The sequence below is a fragment of the Orycteropus afer genome, unplaced genomic scaffold (genome assembly GCF_000298275.1).
Source record: "Orycteropus afer afer isolate SDZICR_OR568_19922 unplaced genomic scaffold, OryAfe1.0 scaffold00074, whole genome shotgun sequence".
Taxonomy (NCBI): Eukaryota; Metazoa; Chordata; class Mammalia; order Tubulidentata; family Orycteropodidae; genus Orycteropus; species Orycteropus afer.
Window position 1 is genome coordinate 9,998,789 of NW_006921661.1, and position 20,229 is coordinate 10,019,017.

The window sequence follows — 20,229 nt, forward strand, 5'->3', positions numbered from 1 at the left end:
AGGATGAGAATGACTGCACAAACTCAATGTAATCAATTACATGTAGAAATTGTTGAATTGGTATATATTCTGCTGTGTGTATTCTCAGCAACAACAGCAAAAATAAATTATTGAAAAAAATAGAGGAAAAGAAAGGAACATAAATTTATTAAGCACTTTCTGTATGCCAGAATGATGCTAAGCACATTATATACATAATTACATTTAATTACTAGTTTACAAATAAGAAAACTAAGGTGAAGTAACTTGCTCCAGGTCATACCTTGTGAGTGATAAAGGGGGGATTTGAACCTATGTCTTCTGTCAGACTTCAGGGCCAAGGGTATCTATAGCCATACTTATCTTACTAGCAATGAAACAGGGTAAGCCTAGACCCCTGAGCAATAGCTGCCTGAGGTGAGGAGATGGTGTGAGGGCCAGGACAAGGGGAGAGAAGGAAGGACTGGGCAAGCTCCAGTGCTCCTGGGCTAGAGCTGTGCAGCAGGAACCCCCAGAGATCCAGACCTGCGTTTTCCTCTGGTTTGGGGCATGGAATGAAACTGGGATCTAATAGTGCCTGGAGTTCCTGAGCCACCTTCCTTCTCTCCCCACAGTACCAGGAGAAGCAGCGGAAGCGTGAGGCTGAGGAACGACGCCGCTTCCCTCTGGAGCAGCGGCTGAAGGAACACATCATTGGCCAGGAGAGTGCCATTGCCACAGTGGGTGCCGGTGAGTATGTGGGACACTAGCCAGCACCACAAAGGGCAGGGTAGCACATGGCCTCGGAGTCTGCTGTAACAAGGTGTACATCCTGCTGCCACTATGCCATGGAAAGAAGTGGTTAATAAAAGTAAAAGTGAATATTTGTTAAGAACTTTTTATATGCCAGGCATTGTTATAAGCTCTTAATGCATGCTGTGTCATTTAGTCCTTACAGAAATTCTATGAGGTCAGTACCATTAAGTCCCCATTTTACAGATGAGTAAACTAGGACATAGAGCAGTTAAATAGTTTGTTCAAGGCTGCTTTCCTATGCTTGCAATTTAGCTCTTACCTTTATTTAGTCTACTACTCACACCTCACACCCCACTTCTCATATGGAAAAGCAGATTCAGAAAGGATAAGAGTTTGTCCATGGTCCCTAGCAAGATGGCAGCTGAACTAGAACTTAAACTCGAGTCTTCTGTTTCCCAGCCAGGACTCTTCGTTGTAGATTGTTAGCAGCTGACCCAATTTTAGGAAAAACATGAACAACTCATGAATGCCTTTCTCTACACCTGAAGTTCTTATGTCTCATGCTCTGACCCCTGGGTGCCAGTGGGGGTATACCCCCTACTCTAACAACCCTCCTTCTCAGGCACACCCCACTGGATTGATAGCTAAAACCAGAGCTCTTCTGAAGTAGTAACCTCATCTTTATTCTCTGTCTCAGATGCATGACTTCCTGAGGGTAACCTCAGACAGGGGAGGGGAGGAAAGAGGAACCCAATGCCAGGCTTACAAAGGGAGTGTTGCCCCAAGGTAGTGGTACTCAGCACATAGTCCTGAGGCCAGCAGCATCAACATCTTCTGAGAACTTGTTAAAAATACAGAATTTTAGGGCTTACCCCAAACCTTTGGAATCAGAAACTCTGGGAGTGAGGCTCAGCAGTCTGTGTATTAACAAGTCCTTCAGGTAATTCTGATGCTTCACTAACATTTAAAAACTACTGCCCTAAGGTGTCTCAGTCAGTCCCCTTTATGTATTCTGACCTCTTTTCTCCAAGCATCTAGACCCACCAGATAGTCTATGAGTGCCAAGGACAGTACCAGGTTCAGCTCACTGATACAAGAAGCCAGCAAACTGAAACTGTGGCTGCCCTTCTGGGACATTCTAGGATGGCGTTGTCAACTCTAGGATACCAATTAGAAGAGTCATTGAAAAATGAAGGCAGCCACCCCTGTGACACGCTGGACTCAGCCTAATCTCCATCATCTTCACACACAAGAAGGACCCACGTTGGAGTTACAACCCCCTCAACAGGGGCCTGACCCCATCAACAAATAAAATGGAGCCTGTAGACCAGAGCTGCCTAGCCAGCTAGAGGTCAGAAGGCTGCCTACAGGCATACACATGAGCTGGGTAGAGCTTTTTTGAAAGTCCAAGGCCCCACTGCTCAGGCCAAACCACATGAGGCTGCCATTTTGAGTCCACCCAGGAGGTAGCAATCCCTCACTGCTTTGCCATGGCCTAGTCTGAGGTGGATGGTGGGGAGACTGTGAGAGCCCTCTTGAGTTAAAGAGAAAGAAGGAGGAGCTCTTGGGAGATACAGACTACCTGGGTAGAGAACATCTCTACTGGACTCTCATGTCCCACTGGGCCAGGACTGCACCTGCCATTATAGTGTTTTCCCCTCAGGGTCTTACACAACCCTTTCCCAGCAGGCTGCATGCTCTTGTCTGACCTCCTATTTCTCACCAGCTCCTCAAGCCTATAAGATGTGAAGCTCCCCAGAAGTAGGGGTTAGATAGGGCATTAGGGTAGAATGAATTAGACCAACTTGGGTTCAAATAGCAGGTCTTTACCTACCAGCTGGGCATCTTGAGGCTAGTCACTTCTCTGAGCATCATTTTCTTTATTTGTGTAATGGAGAGCCTAATCTGGAACCATATAACTATAAAGCACATGCTTTTCCAGTATGTACCAAACAGCAATGAATAAAAACTAGTCCCTGTTCTCAGCATTTTCACAGTCTTGGGTTGGGCACTGTGCTCTTTAGGTCAAGCCCACAGTTATGTCCTTCAACCTGGGACTGATCCTTAATTCTAGCCCCAGGCTTACCTCTTGTCCTGGTCCTACACTGATCTCAGAATGCACCACCCATCTTGTCTATCCTTGCCCTGGGCCCAGAGCAAAAGTAGATGGTTCCGTGCCCCCTCTCCCAAGGGCTGTCAGAGTATCTTGCCCTGATTAATTCTTTCTGCCCAAAGCTTCCGTTTTGTCAGACCTGAAATCAGTCTCAGGCCAGAAGTAAATGGCTACCCAGAAAGACCCGTACTCCTTGTCCTATGGTATGCAGGCTGAACCTATTAGGCTCCAGTGATGCTTAGAAAGACAGAAACCATGGAGGCCTGAGCTGTGGGCTTGGTGTATAATCTCCTCCAATTGTGATATGGTTACCTGTGCACCTACCTTGCTGAGAAGCCTTGCAGCTGGGGATCATACTGATTATGTTCAGAGCCATGTCCAGTCTCTGTGACCAGCTGTCAGAAGCTTCTGGACCAAAGCATCAGGTACTATAGCAGCCTGGTGGCTGTAGCTACCAGCCAAGGAAAAGCATGTGGAAGCAAGTAGCACCCACTACCTCAGGACTTCAAAACTGAAGCACATACAGGAAAATGAGTCTGATCAAGAGGGTAGGCCAGGCCTCCCTGGGACCTCTATGGTAGTATCACATGTGGACTGGCTGGATGGAGCCTGGTGCTCCATGGGTACCAGGAGGATGGGTAGCCAGAGAAGTGCCACGGAATGAATTGATTTGATAAATGGCCATTTATTACCCTCACGAATTGGCTGAAACCAATTTCGGTCACATCAACCCCTGGTAAGTGCTGGGATATTGATTTGTGCAAAGTAATACAGTGAATTTATCAGTGTGATCCCCAGCTGCAGGGCTTCTCAGCAAGGCTGGTGCACAGTTACCGCCTTACAAATGGAAGAGATAAAGCACCAACCCCACAGCTCAGGCCCCATGGCCTTTCTGCTCTGCCTAGGGTTGTGGAGCCAAAGCAGAGCCAACCTAAAAATCACACACTAGAGTCTTGGCGTTAAAAGTAAGGCACTCCTTCCAGAATTCAGAGCTGCTATTGGTCACAGACAGTGGGGAAGATGCCTGCCGTGTCAAGCTGACTTCCCAGGAGCTCAACAGTTCCTTTGCCTTACCATACTCCTCAGAAAGGCAACCAGCTATTTATTCAGCACATTCAGAACCAGAGTCCTCCCATCTCCAAGCCTGTCTTTCCTGTGTTCTTATCTCAGAAAAGGTCACCACCACTTACTGGTCCTCAGCCCCTTTCTCTCTCCCGCTCTCTCTCTCTCTCTCTCTCTCTCTCTTATCCCTTATAGCCTATCAAATATTGGACCATTCTACCTCTTAAATAGTTCTCAAACCTAGCTTCTCACCTCTGTTCCTATTTTTAAAAAAAGGGGGGGAGAGAGCATGGAAGTAGCATCTGACCTCCTCTAACTTCACAAGGGGGAGAGAGAATCAAGATGCCCATCAGCAGCCCAAGGCTCATTCATATGAGGGAGAGGTCAGACATGCCACCACCCTCTAACCCTTTTGCCAATTCTGACACCAAGCATCTCTCCCACAGCATTCTCAACTTCCCTGCTGGGTTCAATAATTCATTACACTGGCCACACAGAACTTCACAGACAATAATCACAATTATGAGGGAAGTAACAGGTCACAATTCAGAATCAGAAACAATGCATGATACAGTTTTTCAATCAGAACCACTTCTTCTCAGCAGTACCACAGGCATGCTTCCTTCTCTCTGGCCTCAGCCTTTGCCCTGCTTGGGCAAGTGTTACAAAGCTCTTTTAGCTCTGCCAGTAAGTGCCCAGAGAGATGCCCCACTCTGCCAACAAGTCTCCTCCTCACCGGCACTCAGCTTTCTCGCTCTGTGGGCCGGAAAGCCTGCTGCTCTGTCTCATGCTGGTCTCTTGGTTCTGCTACCTCTGCTGCTGCTTTCTCTCTGCCATCTCAGCAAAGTGTTACAGCACTCATGCTGCTCGCTCTCATGTGCGCTCTCTCTCTGTCTCTGTCTCTGTCTCCTGGGTCAAGGAGGCCCAGCACAGGGATCTCGGGTCCAAGGGAAACACTCCACTCCTGGCTCTTCTTTCTTGATGGTAGTGAGATCTCCCCACCACCACCACCACCCACCACTGGGATGGCTCATTTTAAGCCTAGTGAGATGGCAAAAATGACCAATCCTCACGTTAGGGGGATTTCCATGGTCCCACCCCCATAAGGGTGTCATGACCTTATTTCCATTATTAGCAAGCTATCTAATCCTCTAGGTGGGCCACAAGCACTTCATATTTGCTTAGTCCTACCCAGTCATCTGGTGGGAGTCACAAAGACCATGACTAGAAGAGCCATATTAAATAATCCACTGTACCACACAGGCCACCACTTTGTTCTTCTAGCCATTGACACTTTCATACTTGAAAGATTAACTTCCCTTTCCCAGTCATTTTAAATGTACACACACTCATGAAAGCATGTAAGCCAGCCACTTCAGGCCTTTATCTTGCCCCCTTTTTAGATAGCCAATTTCTAAATTGTCTGTCCCTGTCAAACCAGTACTGAGGAGACAAGCATGTTCCTTTCTCTGAAGTCTTCTGTTCCAGTTCAAACTTTGAGCATCTGCATCCATAAGCAAAGTCCAGTCCACAGCAAGCCATCAAATTGCAGCAGTTTATACCAGCTCACAGTGTCAAACATCTTGCTCTTCATTCAGTCAGGTTCTGGTCAGCTCAGCCCTAGCCATCCAGAGTAGGTCGATGGATACCAGCTACAGGCTTGAGAGTTCACACACCTCCCTACACTTCAGACCAGCCAGCCCCTTCTCTCTCTCTAATCCCTAGCCCAAATAGACTAGGTCAGCAGTGCCTGTAGGCTCAAGTGTCCACACAACTCCCTGCACTTCCGACCAGCCAGCTCTTCCTCTCTCATCCCTAGCCCCTGTGGCTATGTCAGCAGGCACTAAAGGAACATGTCCAAACTCAGCCTATCTCATCATTGCTTCATCGTGCCACTTCTGCTCATTGAATGGACCCAGGTGGTCACTACAAGCAAGCATACCAGACTTTCTACTCACCAGCTCACTTTAACTTCCAGTCCTGGAAAGGGTTTTTCTGATGGGCCATGACTTTTTCCTGCCTCATACATCCAAAAGCAAAAGCAAAAGTCTTTTTCTTTTTCCCTGCAAACAAACAAACAAAAAAAACAAACTCACTGCCATCGAGTCATTTCTGACTCATTGCAACCCCCATTGGGTTTCTGAGGCTGAGGCTGTAAATCTTTACGGAAGAATATCACCCAGTTTTCCTTCTGCGAAGCAGCTGGTGGGTTTGAACTGCTGACCTTCCAGTTAGCAGTCAAGTCCCTTATCTACTGTGCCTACCACCAGAACTCCTGCAATTCTTCTTCAAATGTAAATCTCCTGTTCTCTCAGCCTTCTGTTGGATCTACATGCCTTTTTCAAAGGCAAATTTCCTGACTCTGAAGGTTCTAGATGGGGCTCAGGTTTTTTACCTAAGCCCCCAATACTCTATACACAGGGCTATTGATTTAAAACAAAAAGCCTATATTTCTTCTGGGCAAATCCTTGTTCCCCTTTTAGCATATCCAATCAAATATTAGCTGAAGGCAGCAGAGTTACACATTCTCTGTTATCTATATCCAATACTCATTTCTAGCACACATTTAGATTTTACAAAACTAGTTAGCAGAAACAAAAATATCCATAGTACACTTAGATAAGCCTATAATCCTTAACACATAACCCTTTTTAAAACATTCCAGTTTCAACTTCTCTCCACACCTTGACTATCTTCCCATTAATGTGCATATGGCTTTGGGGCCTCTGTCTGGGTGAAACCAATAGACCCTGGCCCCGTATAAGCATCTCCTTTAATTGTCCTGGCTCTTGCCCCAAGCTACTCTAGGTATGGCTTTTCTCCCTTTAGCTGCACCATACACCAAAAAAACAAACTCACTGCAACTTATAGTGCCCCCTTCTTCGGTTTCCGAGGCACTATCTCTAGAGAAGTAGATTGCCCAGTCTTCCTTCCAAGGAGTGGTTGGTGGATTTGAACTGCCAGCCTTCTGGTTAGCAGTCAAATGCCATGTCTTAATTCCTTTCAATCATTATAGATAACAACAACCAAAGTAACTATCTAAGAATCAAAAGTTCCTTCCTTCTTTCTCTTACAAAGTCCCATGCTTCCATGAGTCTGGAGCCATTGCAGTGAATCCCGCTCCTGACACCAACAGCAAAAAGTACATGGGGTCAGCATCTGACCTCTAACTTCACAAGGTGGAGAGAGAATCAAAATAAACATCAGCAGCCCAAGGCTGGTTCCTATGAGGTGGAGACCAGACATGCTGCCACCCTTTAACCCTTTTGCCAATTCTGACACCAACTGTCCCTCCCACAGTACTCTCTACTTATTTGCTAGGTTCGGTAATTCATTGCACTGGCTGCATAGAACGCACAGACAATAATCATGATTATGGGATTTATTAGGGAAGTAACAGGTTACAATTCAGAATCAGAAACAATTCAGGATACAGTTCTTCAATTGGGACAGTTTCTCAGCAGTGCCATGGGCACACTTCTCTCTGGCCTCAGCCTTTGCCCAGTTCAGGCAAGTGTTACAAAGCTCTTTTAGCTCTGCTAATAGGTGCCCAGAGAGACACCCCACTCTGCCAACAAGCCTTCTGCCCAAAGGCATTCAGCTTTCCTACTCCATGGGCTGGAAAGCCTGCTGTTCTGTCTCATGCCAGTCTCTTGGTTCTGCTGCCTCCATCTCTTTGCCACCTCAGCAAAGTGTTACAGCTCATTCGCTCTCTGTATCTCCTGGGTCGAGGAGGTCCAGCACAAGAATCTCAGATCCAAGGGATGTGCTGCACTCTCAGCTCTTCTTAATTGATGGTAGTGAGATTCCCCTCTCTCCATCTCTGGGATGGCTCATTTTAAGCCTAACAGATGGCAAAACTGGCTGATCCTCACATTAGGGTTCCATACACTTTATTTCCATAGTCCCACCCCCATAAGAGTGCCATGTACCTTATTTCCATTATTAACAAGGTATCCAATCCCTTTGGCAGACCATAAGCACCTCACAGTTACATAGTCCTACCCAGTCATCTGGTGGAGTCACAAAGACCATGGCTAGAAGAGCCATATTAAGTAATTCACTGCAGTTCCTAATACCTCTGTCCTAGCTCAGGCTATCAGTGTCCCCCATTCTGAACCATGGCAGTGGCCTCCTCACCATTCTCTTGCCTCTTTTCCTTCCCCTATAATCAGTTATTCTCACCAGCCGGAGTGATTTTTGTAAAACGCAAATCTAAGACTCACTCCCTTGCTGCCCTCAACCTGGTGTACAAGGCTCAGCCCTACTGCTTGCTCACCCTCGTACACTGTACACACCAGCAACTGCTGTGCTTGTTGCCTGGTCTACCCTAATCTTCCACTTTGCCTACCAAGACACCTGCAACCTAGGCCTTCTACAGGAAGCCTGCCCTAGTTCTCCACCTGGATTTAAGGGCCTTTCTCTGAGCTTCAAGTGAACACCCTTGGTCACTGCACTTACCACACAATTACACGTTTGTGTGTATTTCTCTCTCCAAAGGTCAGGAACTATCTCTTATTCAGCTGTTTTCCCAGGGTTGGGTACATCTGTATAAAACTTTGTTAAACTCAAGTGAATGAATGTGAGCCCATTTTGACATTCTTTCTCAACACAGAGTCTCATCTCATGCTTTTTCTGGAAGGGTGTTGCTCTTAACCACAATGCACATATATACACACACAATGGGAAGGCTAAGCAAAGACTACATTTTACATTTTTTATATGTTAACTACTCAGTACCAATAGTTTGCCGCAGAAAGAATAACATTTTCAAACTAAAAAAGGAACTGTTCTCCCATGACCCACCAAACCCAAAGCACCAGTATCCACACAATCAGTGGGCCCTTATGGACTTGCTATGTTTCTTAAACCTATAATCAGTAGACAAGAAATGGCTGGTAGACATTTGGGTGGCTCCCAACCATTAGAATCCCTCTGAAGGACTGGTTCTCCTAGATCCACAGGCATGGAACAGATGTATTCCCAGTTAGGTTAAAAAATCTCCCACACTGGATCACTAGAGCTTCTCAAGAAGGATAAGTCAGCACGCCCAGGCTGCCTCTAGAGCCTTGAGCTGGACAGAGGATGGGATGGGAGAAGGCTACCCTTTCCTCTCTCCTTGTCTTTGCACACACTAGGTCTTTCTTCCTGGAATGCCCCATCATACCATCTGACTGCCTGGCAGTCCTCCCCGCCTCATCTTTCAGACTCAAGTATCGATCAGGCATAAATATCTCTTCTTGCATCTCTCCCAGCACTCCCGTTCCTTTCGGAACTCACAATTTTCAGAGCAGCATTTACCTCAAAAGCACACACCTTACTTTAGGCCTCTTTTTAGGTTCTCCAGCACCTGGCACAGACCTTGTTTGTTGAACAGATGCTTGAGGCACCCTGGAGAGAAGGTTAAGAGAGAGGAAGCTTCCTCAACCAAATACAGTAGTAACCACCTGGAGTGCTAAGAGATTCTTGCATCCGGGCCTCACTGTTCTCTGTGAAGTGGGAATTTAAGTCTCTGTTCTTTCCCCTTGGAGACCAAGAATTCACTCATTTAGTCAGCAAGCATTAAACCAATGTGGGGCTAGTCTCAGGGGTTCCTCAGGAAGTAGAATGTCCAGCACTTGCGCCCATGGACCACCACTGAATACGAGGGCAGAGGCAGATGAAATTCCTTACACTGCCCCTCTCTGAGCCTCAGCCTCTTCCTCTATAAAATGGGGGTAATTCCTACTTCTCACAATTATAAGGATGGAGCAATATCTGTAAAATACCAAGCCTAATGGCTGCCAGTATTGCTGTTCTTTTGACTACCATTATTTTTAATCTTATTCTACTATTTGCAGCTTGCATATTGCTTTCATCCCCATTAACTCATTTAATTTTCATGTGTAATGACTCAGGATGTCTGTCTATTCCCATTTTATAGATGAAGAAACTGAGCTCTGAAGGATCAAATATATTAAACAAAGTCCATCAACATGACAGAGCCAGCCCTCCAAAGTAGATCCCATGATCCCTACCCTCCCCACCATACCACCCTGTAGATGAGTGCAAGCCAGAGAACACAGACTCTGTGAGTTAAAGAAATGATGACAGGTGGATGCAGTGGAGTTCATCAAAAAGGAGTTGTTGCTGATACATTTTAGGATGGTCCAACAGTGATAGCTAGGAGGAGAAGACATTCTCGTAAGGGAAGGACGTATGTGAGGTGGGCATTGGCACTGGCACAGCAGAGGAGCCTGAGTGGAGCTTACAGAGATGGGGCCAGCCACGGAGAGGGGCTGAGCTGCCTGCTCATAGGGCCCTAAGAGCGGCAGTTAGTCTGCACAGGGTCGTCGAGGGATGGGATGTCTGGAGGTCGTGTATTGAAAGGCTGAGCAGGCCTGATTGGGAAACCACAGCAAGACTGTTTTCTGGGTGAGACAAGGGTGTGAGGAAGTGCTATGGTAATAGAGAGCTGACTCCCTTCTCTCAACTCCTGAAGTACTAGTTCAGGCTCAAAAGTGAGCCAGAGCTGGGATTAAAGCCCAATCAGTGTGTAACTTCTTTGCACATGTTTCCTCATCTGTAAATGAGAATCAAGCTCTCTAATCCTGCCTGCCTCACAGGGTCAGAATGAGGCTCAAATGAAATTATGTCCATAGAAGTTCTGCATAGACTATAAAGGGCTAACAGTAAGTTGCTGCATTTGCTGTCCACAGTAAGAGTGCCAGCACCTACGGCCACATCCCAAATGTGGACCCATCCAGATTTCTGTACCAGCCTCTACCTTGGCCTGAGCAAGACCCTCAGGGCTCCCAGCCTTGGTCTCTAGCCACCCTGCCAGCCACATACATGGGGACCCTCCTTCCCCTAGTCCCTTCTAGCTGCTTCCATTTTACACTCTGTCGGACTCCATCTGCTTGCCTGTGTTTGTCTTCAGATGTTACTAGAAATATCCAGAGTTGTAATTGTTTAATAGTCGACATTTTGCCTGTTTCATGGGGGCCCAGATGAAGCCCATCCCAGACTCATGCCCTAGGTCTGGCAGAATTGACCAGGGTCAGCTGTGCAGTGGAGTCTGCCTGGCATTATAAAGAGCTCTCTCCCAGGTGCATTATTAGAAAAGAAGGGGAAAAGATGGCCCCAGGCATAATCCAATTCCATATTCTCCGTGGTAGTTTTACATGCTGCACAACCCAGCAATGTGTGGTTCTCAGTAGGCTGCGAAGCATCTCTAAAAGAGAAGCTAAAAGCAGAACCTCAGGTACATGACACCCAGGGGGACCCTATTCCCCTAGACCACCTGTCTTGCTGATACCTGGGTACCTCTACTTCTTCACACGCCATAAAGCCCGAACCCAGTTCATGCCCAACTTCTTCTCCACATAGATTCTCAGTTTAGCCAACTTTTGAAAGAACACGGCTCCTCTCAGGTGACTCCTCTTTCACTCTACCCCAACACATCCACACATCCACATACACACCCTAACACACATCCACATACACAGTGGGAGTGTTCACAGATCTAACCTTTACCTTTTTATAATTCCTCTACTTCCCCAAATATTCTCACTCCTACCTCCCATCAGGTACTTTCCCCTCAGCCAGGCTTTGACTTCTCCCCTTAATCCCCAGTTTTCCAAGTACCTGTGAAGCCTATAGGTTCCCCTTTAGCCAACCCTTCCAGTGGACCTGGGCCAGATAGTTTAGAGAAGATATGGATGCCAGCCTAGGGAGAGGATTGAGTTGAGTGTTTTTCAAGCCCCTTTCAGGATTCACAGAACTAGAAAGCGTTTTGGGTACAGCACTAGAGATCAAAGTGAGAAAGACCACAAATGTGGGGCTGAGCTCCTCAGGCAGGCAGTCAAGGTCTGCATCATCTGATCCCACCCACCGCTACACTCCTGTTCATTCCTGTCTGTCCATCTCTGTCATGCTAACCCCTTGCCTGGCCTTCATGATCCCCCAGTCTTCTTCCAGAAATCCTTTCCTGACCTCTACAGTCCAGCGTCTAAAATCTTAACACCTCAGAAAGACAGACACATCCCTAAGATTGTCAGCTCTTTCTCCATTGACTTGGTTTCTGAGCCCTGTGTCCTATGACATAGATCCCTTTGCTAATCTCTCCCCACCCCACGATACTCTGGAGACAAGACCAGACATGCTGCTTCATCTACAGGCTGACCTTGACATTGTACAGTGCTCCATCCCCATGGTTTTGTTAATGCAACACAAACTGATATTCACTTTTTTTTTTTTTTTAAAAAAAAAAGGTAGATTTGGAGAGAAGTGACTGTACCTTATACTAGTTGTATAACTTACTCAAGTCCCTTTATCTTTTGGTTTCCTGATCAGTATAATGGAGTTGAGGATAATACACCTCTCTGGGTGTTTGTGTGGGTCTTGGGTAAATAAATTTTTCCATTTGTGCCTAGCATATAGTGTGTTCAGTAAATGGTTCTTCTTCTTATAGTTCTGCCTCACTGCCACTTATACTTGAGCAATGCTTCTGAGTGTGATCTCTTCCACTCTGTACTTTCACTTAATTTCCTCACCTTGACTGCATAGCCCTTAATTATATACTTCCTCCTGAAGAGGAAAGGAACTCTGGTAGCACAATGCCTAAGGCATCTGTCTGCTAACCAGAAGGCTGGTGGTTCAAACCCACCAGCCATTCCACAGAAGCAAGACTGGGCAATCTACTAGTAAAGATTTACTGCCTCAGAAACACAGTGGAGGTTGCTATGAGTCGGAATTAACTCAATGGCAGTGGGTTTTTGGTTTTTTTTTCCCTTGAAGAGGAGAAGTCAGCTCTCCCTCTAGCAGAGCTGAGTCCCTAAGGAACCTACTACAGATATGTCCACTCCTCACACCCCACTGGAGGCCATGATGACCAGAGATGCTAGCCAATTGGATTATCCCTTCCATGCTCAGAGCTCCACACTACCCTTGACTGGCTTCCAGAAAGTGCATTTGGCTGTGTTTCCACTTCCTGATCCAGACAGTGGAGCAGGCCTTAGTTTTCCTAACTGGGACAGTCCAGACTTCACAATCCAATACCCAGGGGGTCTTCCATGGGGTTCTGCTGCTCCTGTAGGAGCGTAGGCTTCTCCTATGATGAGTAGATGGGTGACCAACTGAGCTAAAGTTCCTCTCACATTTTCCTTCACCAGCCCCGCCCCCTTCACCTCCATTCACCATGCACCCGCCTTTCAGTTTCCCTGGCAACACTGAGTGCTCATCCTGGAAAACTTTATCCGAAATCTGCTCTGGGCAGCTTTCCAAATCCATGCTAACCTGATTAGGTGTCTCTAGGGGCCTTGCCAGCTAATCAGATTAGGCAGCACTAATGGTAGTGAGGACTTTGAGTGGGCGCAGAGCAGTAAAACATATTGTATACTTAGTGATAATTATCCTGCCTTTTGTGTCATTGATTTATCTGCCTCCCTCTCCGTCCCCTCGTCTTGTGTATTTGGCCATAGCGATCCGGAGAAAGGAGAATGGCTGGTACGATGAAGAACACCCTCTGGTCTTCCTCTTCTTGGGATCATCTGGAATAGGTAACTGGGAGCAAATCAGCCAGTAGGGAGAGAGAGCTAGGAGGAGGGGCTGACCCAAGCCTGACAGCCCCAGCTGCTATGGGCCAGGGTCACACAGCCCACCTCAACGCCCACTCTGTGTTTAGCCCTAAAACAACTGCCTCCAAATTAACAGAAATCACCAATAGGGCCTTGTTTTTGATCATTGTCAATCATAAACAACTAGAATTATGCCCTTCTCTCAAGAAGCCGTGGTGCAGAGAACTCATTCACATAGAGGACTGGGCACTTCAGGGCCTATTAGCCCTGGTTTAGCCACTCTGCATCTCTTTGGGAACAATGGAACCACCTCCACTTTCTAGCCATACCACCCATCTGCATTACAGGCTGGAAGATCCACCTTTAGGAAACCCCTAAGTAAAGTAAAGTAACCCCTTTAAGTAAAGCCCTTGCTGGCCAGTACAATGTCAAGGGTAGTAAAATGTGTTGGGTATTTTCCTAGCCATTTGGGCTGGATATATGAGGTGTTCTCATCTCCTCACTCTCTACCCTCCCAGACTCCCTCCACTTCCCTCCCAACCTCCTCATAAGCCTAGCTTCCCCTCAGATACAGCATCCCAAAAGATTACACAGCCTGACCAGCATAGTACAAAACTTGGCTTCCTGTACTTGACAGTGGCTTCCAAGTTCTTTGAATGTACCAAATGGCCCTTCGGTATTGTTATTCTTTACATTACAAAGAAGGGCTGTGAAGCCAGTGAGAGGTACTCTTTATCCCCTCCCAGACTCTCTTTGGCATGTGGCTCAGGACCTGGATAGCAGGGTTGTGTCTGTCCATGGAGATGCTAGGCAATGAGCCAGGAAGTTAGGTACTCCTAGAAAAGGTAAGGGTTGTGCTGGGCTTCAAAGGACACATTGGCTCTGGATTATAAGAGTCTACCTCCCACCCCACAGTAAACTGAGTTGCAGTGCACACTTTGATTCTGGTTCCAGCTTTACCATTAATCCCCTAGGTGACTTTGAGTGAATCACTGACCCTCTCTAAGCTTCTGTGTTTCCATCCATAAAATACATTATTTCCTGATATTCTGATATTCTTTGATTCTAAGAGATAATAATCTGGTCCTACCTCTTCTCCCTTCTTTCTTACTAGGAAAAACAGAGCTGGCCAAGCAGACAGCCAAATATATGCACAAAGATGCCAAAAAGGTAAGGCCTGGGACCTATACCTAATTTGCCAGTCATGGGGACCATACCATTCCTGGTATCCCAAAATAACCTGGGGCCCCTGAATCCAACAATAGCCAATCAAAAAGATGGTCCCTGGGCAAGGAAACAGGCTTCAGCTCTGGCCTCAGCTTGCCCACTAATTACTCCAGGAATTTGGGCAAGTTATCCAACCTCTTTGTGCCTCAGTTTCTTCATCTATAAAATGAGAATAATTCTTGTCTTATTTGCCTCTTGGGGCTCATGAGAGAACCAAACTGCCTTCATTCATCTGTATAACATTTTCAAGCATCTACTCTGTGCCAGGTATTGTACTAGATGCTAATAATACAATTAATTAATATTAAGATACACGCCCTGCCCCAAAGAATCTGAGCAGGTCTAGGAAAGTCCAAGGAACTCAGTCTGGAGAGGGAGAAAGCTTTAGAAACATACTGTTACTGCCCTGTGCATTCAAGGCTATGCTAGAAGGAGTCTTGGGGGCTATAGGATAGAGCAAATAAGAGTAAGAGGATGCCTTACTGTTTCTTTCCATCCTGCATGAGCTTTTAAACATGATTTCTTGTGTCTTCACCTGTAAGGTAGTTATAGTTCCTCCTCCCCACTATGGCTTGGAGCTCTGTTTTCTCCATAGGAGAGAGCCATCCCCATCCCCTGTTTGTTCAGACTCTGGCTTTCCTAGACCTGCTCAAGTTGTCTTTCTAGGCTGGCAGAAAAATGTTTTCATGCAGAGAGAAATGTCAGCAAGAGCAGTCCTTGGAGAGAATGCAGAAACATTTCAGCTAAAGTGAGACATTTTTCTATAAGCCTTCCCAGTCTCAAAGCTATGTTACCAGTGGTCTCCCTGGCTACCATCAGAGGTTGCCCACAACTCTAGGTGCCTTTGCCTATGCCTATGGCCTATGGGAAGCCTCCCCAGCTGAAGCTTAGGCTTCTGCTAGCTAATGGCCTTAGCAGCACAGTCCTACATACTTTCCGTCCCTCTTCTGGCCTAACTGCCCCCTTGCCACCTCACTGAGAACCTGGCAGCCACAGAAACAAGGTGGCTCAGACTGTGGCCTTCTGAACCACACTTCATGGCCAAAGCAGCATCCCCATTTCCCTAGTAACTGGCCAAAGGCTCCTGAGCCTCCCTTCCTGGCTCTGCCAATTGCTGTGTTCTGCCTCAACTAACCCCAGAGCAGACCCAGTTGACAGGCAGGCAGGCAGGAAGCAGCGCAAAGCTTACTAATATGCTCCAACCTAAGTAGCATTTTTAAAGACAATTCATCAGGTTGGCAGCGATTAAAACAATTAGCACTCTGGAAAGGGCCATAAACTAACAAGACTATTAGGGAAGATGCAGTTGCGAGCCGGAACCACCTGATTAGGGATGAAGAATTCTGGGTGGTTTAATTTTAATACTGTCAGAAAGGTTAATATTTAATTACAAATATAATCTCCTTATCTAAGCTGTCTTAATATGTCTTCATACACAGTGGAAGTAGAATGAAAGTATCTGCTGACTTGCTAGTGTAGAAGAGGGAAGGAGTTTGTTAAAAGATTGATGATGCAAGTGATTTTTTAGCTGGAGCGCTTAAGGAAGGAAAATGTACATCAACACAGGGTATCTTAAGACATGATGATGGAGTCCTTTGATACGTGCCTTATCTAGAAAGAAGGAAGTAACCCCATCACCCCTTGAAGGCAGTGGAATGGAGTGGACAAAGCTTTGGAGCTAGCCGTTCCTTAGCTCAAGTTCCAGTTCTACTTCCTGCTGACCCTAGACTGATTACTCTGCCTCTGGAACTCTCAACTTTCTTGCTTCGAGCAAAGCTATCAAATCCTGTGTCTAAGGTTATTGTGAGCCTCAAGTGAGATAGCATGAACACAGTTAGCTCAGGTTCTAGCACTCAGTCAGTGCTTACTCCCTTGTCTCACATTCCTTTACCATTTTGTATTGTTCACAGCAATACTCCATGTATTGTCTTATTTGATCCTATGAGAAAGGATGCTAAATTAGACCCATTTTTCAGATAAGAAAAGTAAGGATCTAAGCAGTTAAGGGGCTTGTCCAAGATCACTTGTTAGGGGAAGAAGATCAGAAGCCAATCTCTGAACTCCTCTCAGTGCCATTATTCTAGGAGGCAAAATCATAAACTTGTCAGTTTGTCTCATTTCACATAGAAAGATGATAGACATGAGAAGCCCAGTACAACCATCCATGTTATTATTTATTTATTTACTTGCTTTAAGAGTTTGTTTTACATTCAGCATTATGTGTACATTTAGTTTCACTCCCCATTTACCATGCCCAACCCTAACCCACTCCCCTCCCCTCCCTGCCTGGTAACCCTCCCCCTGTGCTCCTCATAGTTATGCACTCCTGTCTGTCCTGTATTACCTCCGTGTGAATGTTGCCCCTCTGGTGCCCCGTGGTCGATTGCTCCAAGGGAGATGTTTTCATAGATTATGTGGGTGCGTCCCCCTGGTTGAGAGTGGTCTGCATGTACATCTTGGAAACTGTTGGGCTGAGAGCCAGCCCCTGGGGGTGAGTTATATTCTAGGTGCAGAATTGCATTTTATTTTTAAATCACACCAAGAAAAGAACCAAACTCACTGCCGTCGAGTCAGATCCAACTCATAGAGACCCCTCCTTAGGTTTCCAAGATGGTATCTCTACAGAAGTAGATTGCCCAGTCTTCATTCGAAGGAGCGGCTGGTGGGTTTGAACTGTCAACCTTCTGGTTAGCAGTCAAATGCCTTAGGCACTACACCACCAGAGCTCCCTTTAAATCACAGCTGGTGCTTATATAAACTCCTACCTATACCAGAGGTCCCTTGGTGGCACAAACAGTTTACACTCAACTGCTAACCTGAAAGTTGGCAGTTCAAACCCACCCAGTGGTACTGTGGAGGAGAAGGCCTGACAATCTGTTTCCTTTAAGATTATAATCAAGAAAACCCTGTGGAGTAGTTCTAATCCGTGACACATGAGATCGCCATGGGTCAGAATCAACTCAACAGCAACTAACAACAACCTAGACTGGCCCTGTAAACCAACTCATTACAGAATTTGTGTTTAACATAGATATTTTCTGGCCATGTGGCAGGCATGTTTGAGGCCTGCCTTCAAAATCCAAGAGACTCACTGGACTATAAGATGTCTAACCAGTGTACCTGATGCTTCAGGGCCCAAGGAGTGGTGTATGGAAAGTGCCATGTCCAGGGCTGAGTATAAAATAAGCTCTTCTCAAACAGGAGTTCCCTTTCATTTGCCTCCCAAGATGGCTGACCACATGACCAGAGCACTGGCTCAAGAGTCCAGTGACTTGAATTCTAGTTCGCACTCTCTGTTCCTTGATCTTCTTATCTGTAAAGAGGCACAGTTACCTCCAGACCTTGCTTTCTCACAAGGCATTGTCTGTATATTTTTATCATTTGTTTATCAGATCTGTGAGCTTATTTTTTTCTCTCATTAGACCTCTGTACTATTTCTCCTAAATTGAACAACTTTGTTAATTTTCATTACTAGAATCAATAATGCTTGAGGAGGAATCTTAATGATGTTCTGTGATCCCGCCATGATGTAGGGTGGTAAAGCTGAAAAAAACTTGTTATTATAGTGACTATATGACATAAGGGTTAAGAGTTAGGATCTGAGTCCAGCTGCCTGGGTTCAGATTCCAGCTGTAGTCTGTTAAGTGGAATTGGCCAGCATCTTTGTTTACACTGGTTTTATCATCTATAAAATGAGTTCAGGAATGGTGCCTGTCATTGGATTGTTATGAAGGCTAAACGAGATAATGATGTAAAATACTAAACACTGTTCTTGGTACACAGTAAGCAATCAATACATGTTGGATATTACTATTAGTATTATTTGCTTCATTTTGTAAATAACCCCAAGCTATGATAAAATGACAAGAAAATTATTCCAGCCAAGAATACCAGGCCCAGAAACTTGTTCAAAGTGTTACTGATTGCAAATCAGTAGAAGACTGGAATAAAAGCCCAGGTCACTTAATATAAGTAAGCTCTCAATCTACTCCCTGTGTCCTGGCACGTTGAGTGGCATCTGGACACAAAGCTCAGAACCCTTCAAATGAAGACTGTTGAGAGCTCAGCTGATTAGCAGAGCAGAAGATGAAGCAGTAGAGCATAATGGCAGAGAGTGCCGACTTGGAGCCAGTGGTCAAGTCTGGATGACCTTGAGCAAGTTACTGTAACCTATGACTCAGTTTTCTCATCTGTAAAGTAGGGATAATAATAGTACTTACCTCACAGACTTGTGCATGTTCTAAGCCCTTTATAGCTTGCTTAGAACATTGCCAAGCACATACTAAGCACAGAGACTGTCAGCTATTATTAACCAGATACGTATCTTGTGGTTTCCAGCCCTTTGCTCCCTCTGGGCAGCACTCCCAGCTTTCCTATGTCCATCCTTCTACCCTTCCTGAAGCCTGTGTTTCTCTTGGCTGAGTGCCTGGGGCTCTCTGGAAATGCTTGCTGGCTCATGTTCCACATGCTCTGATAGCAGTGATCACCCCTACTTGGCCTTAATAACTTCCCCAGGCCTTTTCCCAGCTCTTGGGCCAGGTCCTCTCCACAGACCACTGGTAAGGCAACAAGGTGAGCCAAGGATCTCATGTTACACAAGAAGAAATAACAGTTCTCAAAGGAAAGACAGCGTGCCCAAGACCACACAGTGCAGAACAGGGGCTGGAAGTAGAGCCCCTTGGCTTCCAGCCCAGGGCTCTTTCTACCACCCTAGACCTCAGGTGCAGAGTGACAGGACAGAGAAAGAACTAGAAGTACATCTCTAAGTGAATTTCTAACCAACAGTTGAGTTAAAAGATGGCCCTTGGTTTCAGAAACAACTACTTCTCGCTCAGGGCCATGGTGCTCTGTCATCCCCAGCTCTATGAGAAGCAATATTCAATTAATGCTATCTCTTAAATGAAACATGGGCCATTTAGGAGAGGTACAAAGGCCTGAGGATACTGTGGGGAGCCCTGATCTGGGTGGAGAGACAGGCCACCTATAAATGCCCTTGCAGCTCTTGAACTCTCTAAGTCAGTTAATTCTTCATGAAAAGGAGAGGATATACTGCATGTGTTGCCTCTCCAAATCATACACTTTTGGTATCCTCTTACCCTGGGGCTTATCATGGTTGGTCGTGGCCACTTCCCTGGGAATCACCTTCATGTCCAGTGGCGGGGGGAAATGGGCTAAAATTATGCTTATGGATTTTCATTTTAACAAAATGAAGAAATGTAAAAAAATTAAAAGATGTATTAGTTTTTTGGGGGGAAAAAAAGTAAAACAAAGGGACATGTGCCCACACAGACTTGAAAGTCAAGGGGCTGTATGGGGCTCTGTGGACATTATTGCTCTCTCCGTGTCATCATGCTCCATGCTGATTATGACTGACTTTGTTTATATCTGCCTGCCCCACTCAATGGGGTGCTCCTCAAAGACAGAGACCAAGATGTATTCACTGTTGCAGCTCCAGTGCCTAGCACATACAGGATGCCCTCAGGAAATGTGGGAGGGAAGGAAACCTGCCTGAAAGAAGAGGCATTCTGAGCCAGAGTTAGCAGGACAGGGAATCAC

At 46.0% G+C, this 20,229-nt stretch overlaps 1 protein-coding gene across 1 annotated transcript in view; it reads left to right on the forward strand.

Moving 5' to 3' along the window:
• The window catches only part of CLPB (caseinolytic mitochondrial matrix peptidase chaperone subunit B), a 217,569-nt gene that overhangs the window by 185,959 nt on the left and 11,381 nt on the right, over positions 1 to 20,229 (forward strand). Inside the window, exons 8-10 of the mRNA XM_007940977.2 lie at positions 594 to 708; positions 13,351 to 13,428; positions 14,561 to 14,616. Coding sequence (XP_007939168.1) covers positions 594 to 708; positions 13,351 to 13,428; positions 14,561 to 14,616 — 249 coding nt within the window. The remainder of the gene's footprint in view (positions 1 to 593; positions 709 to 13,350; positions 13,429 to 14,560; positions 14,617 to 20,229) is intronic.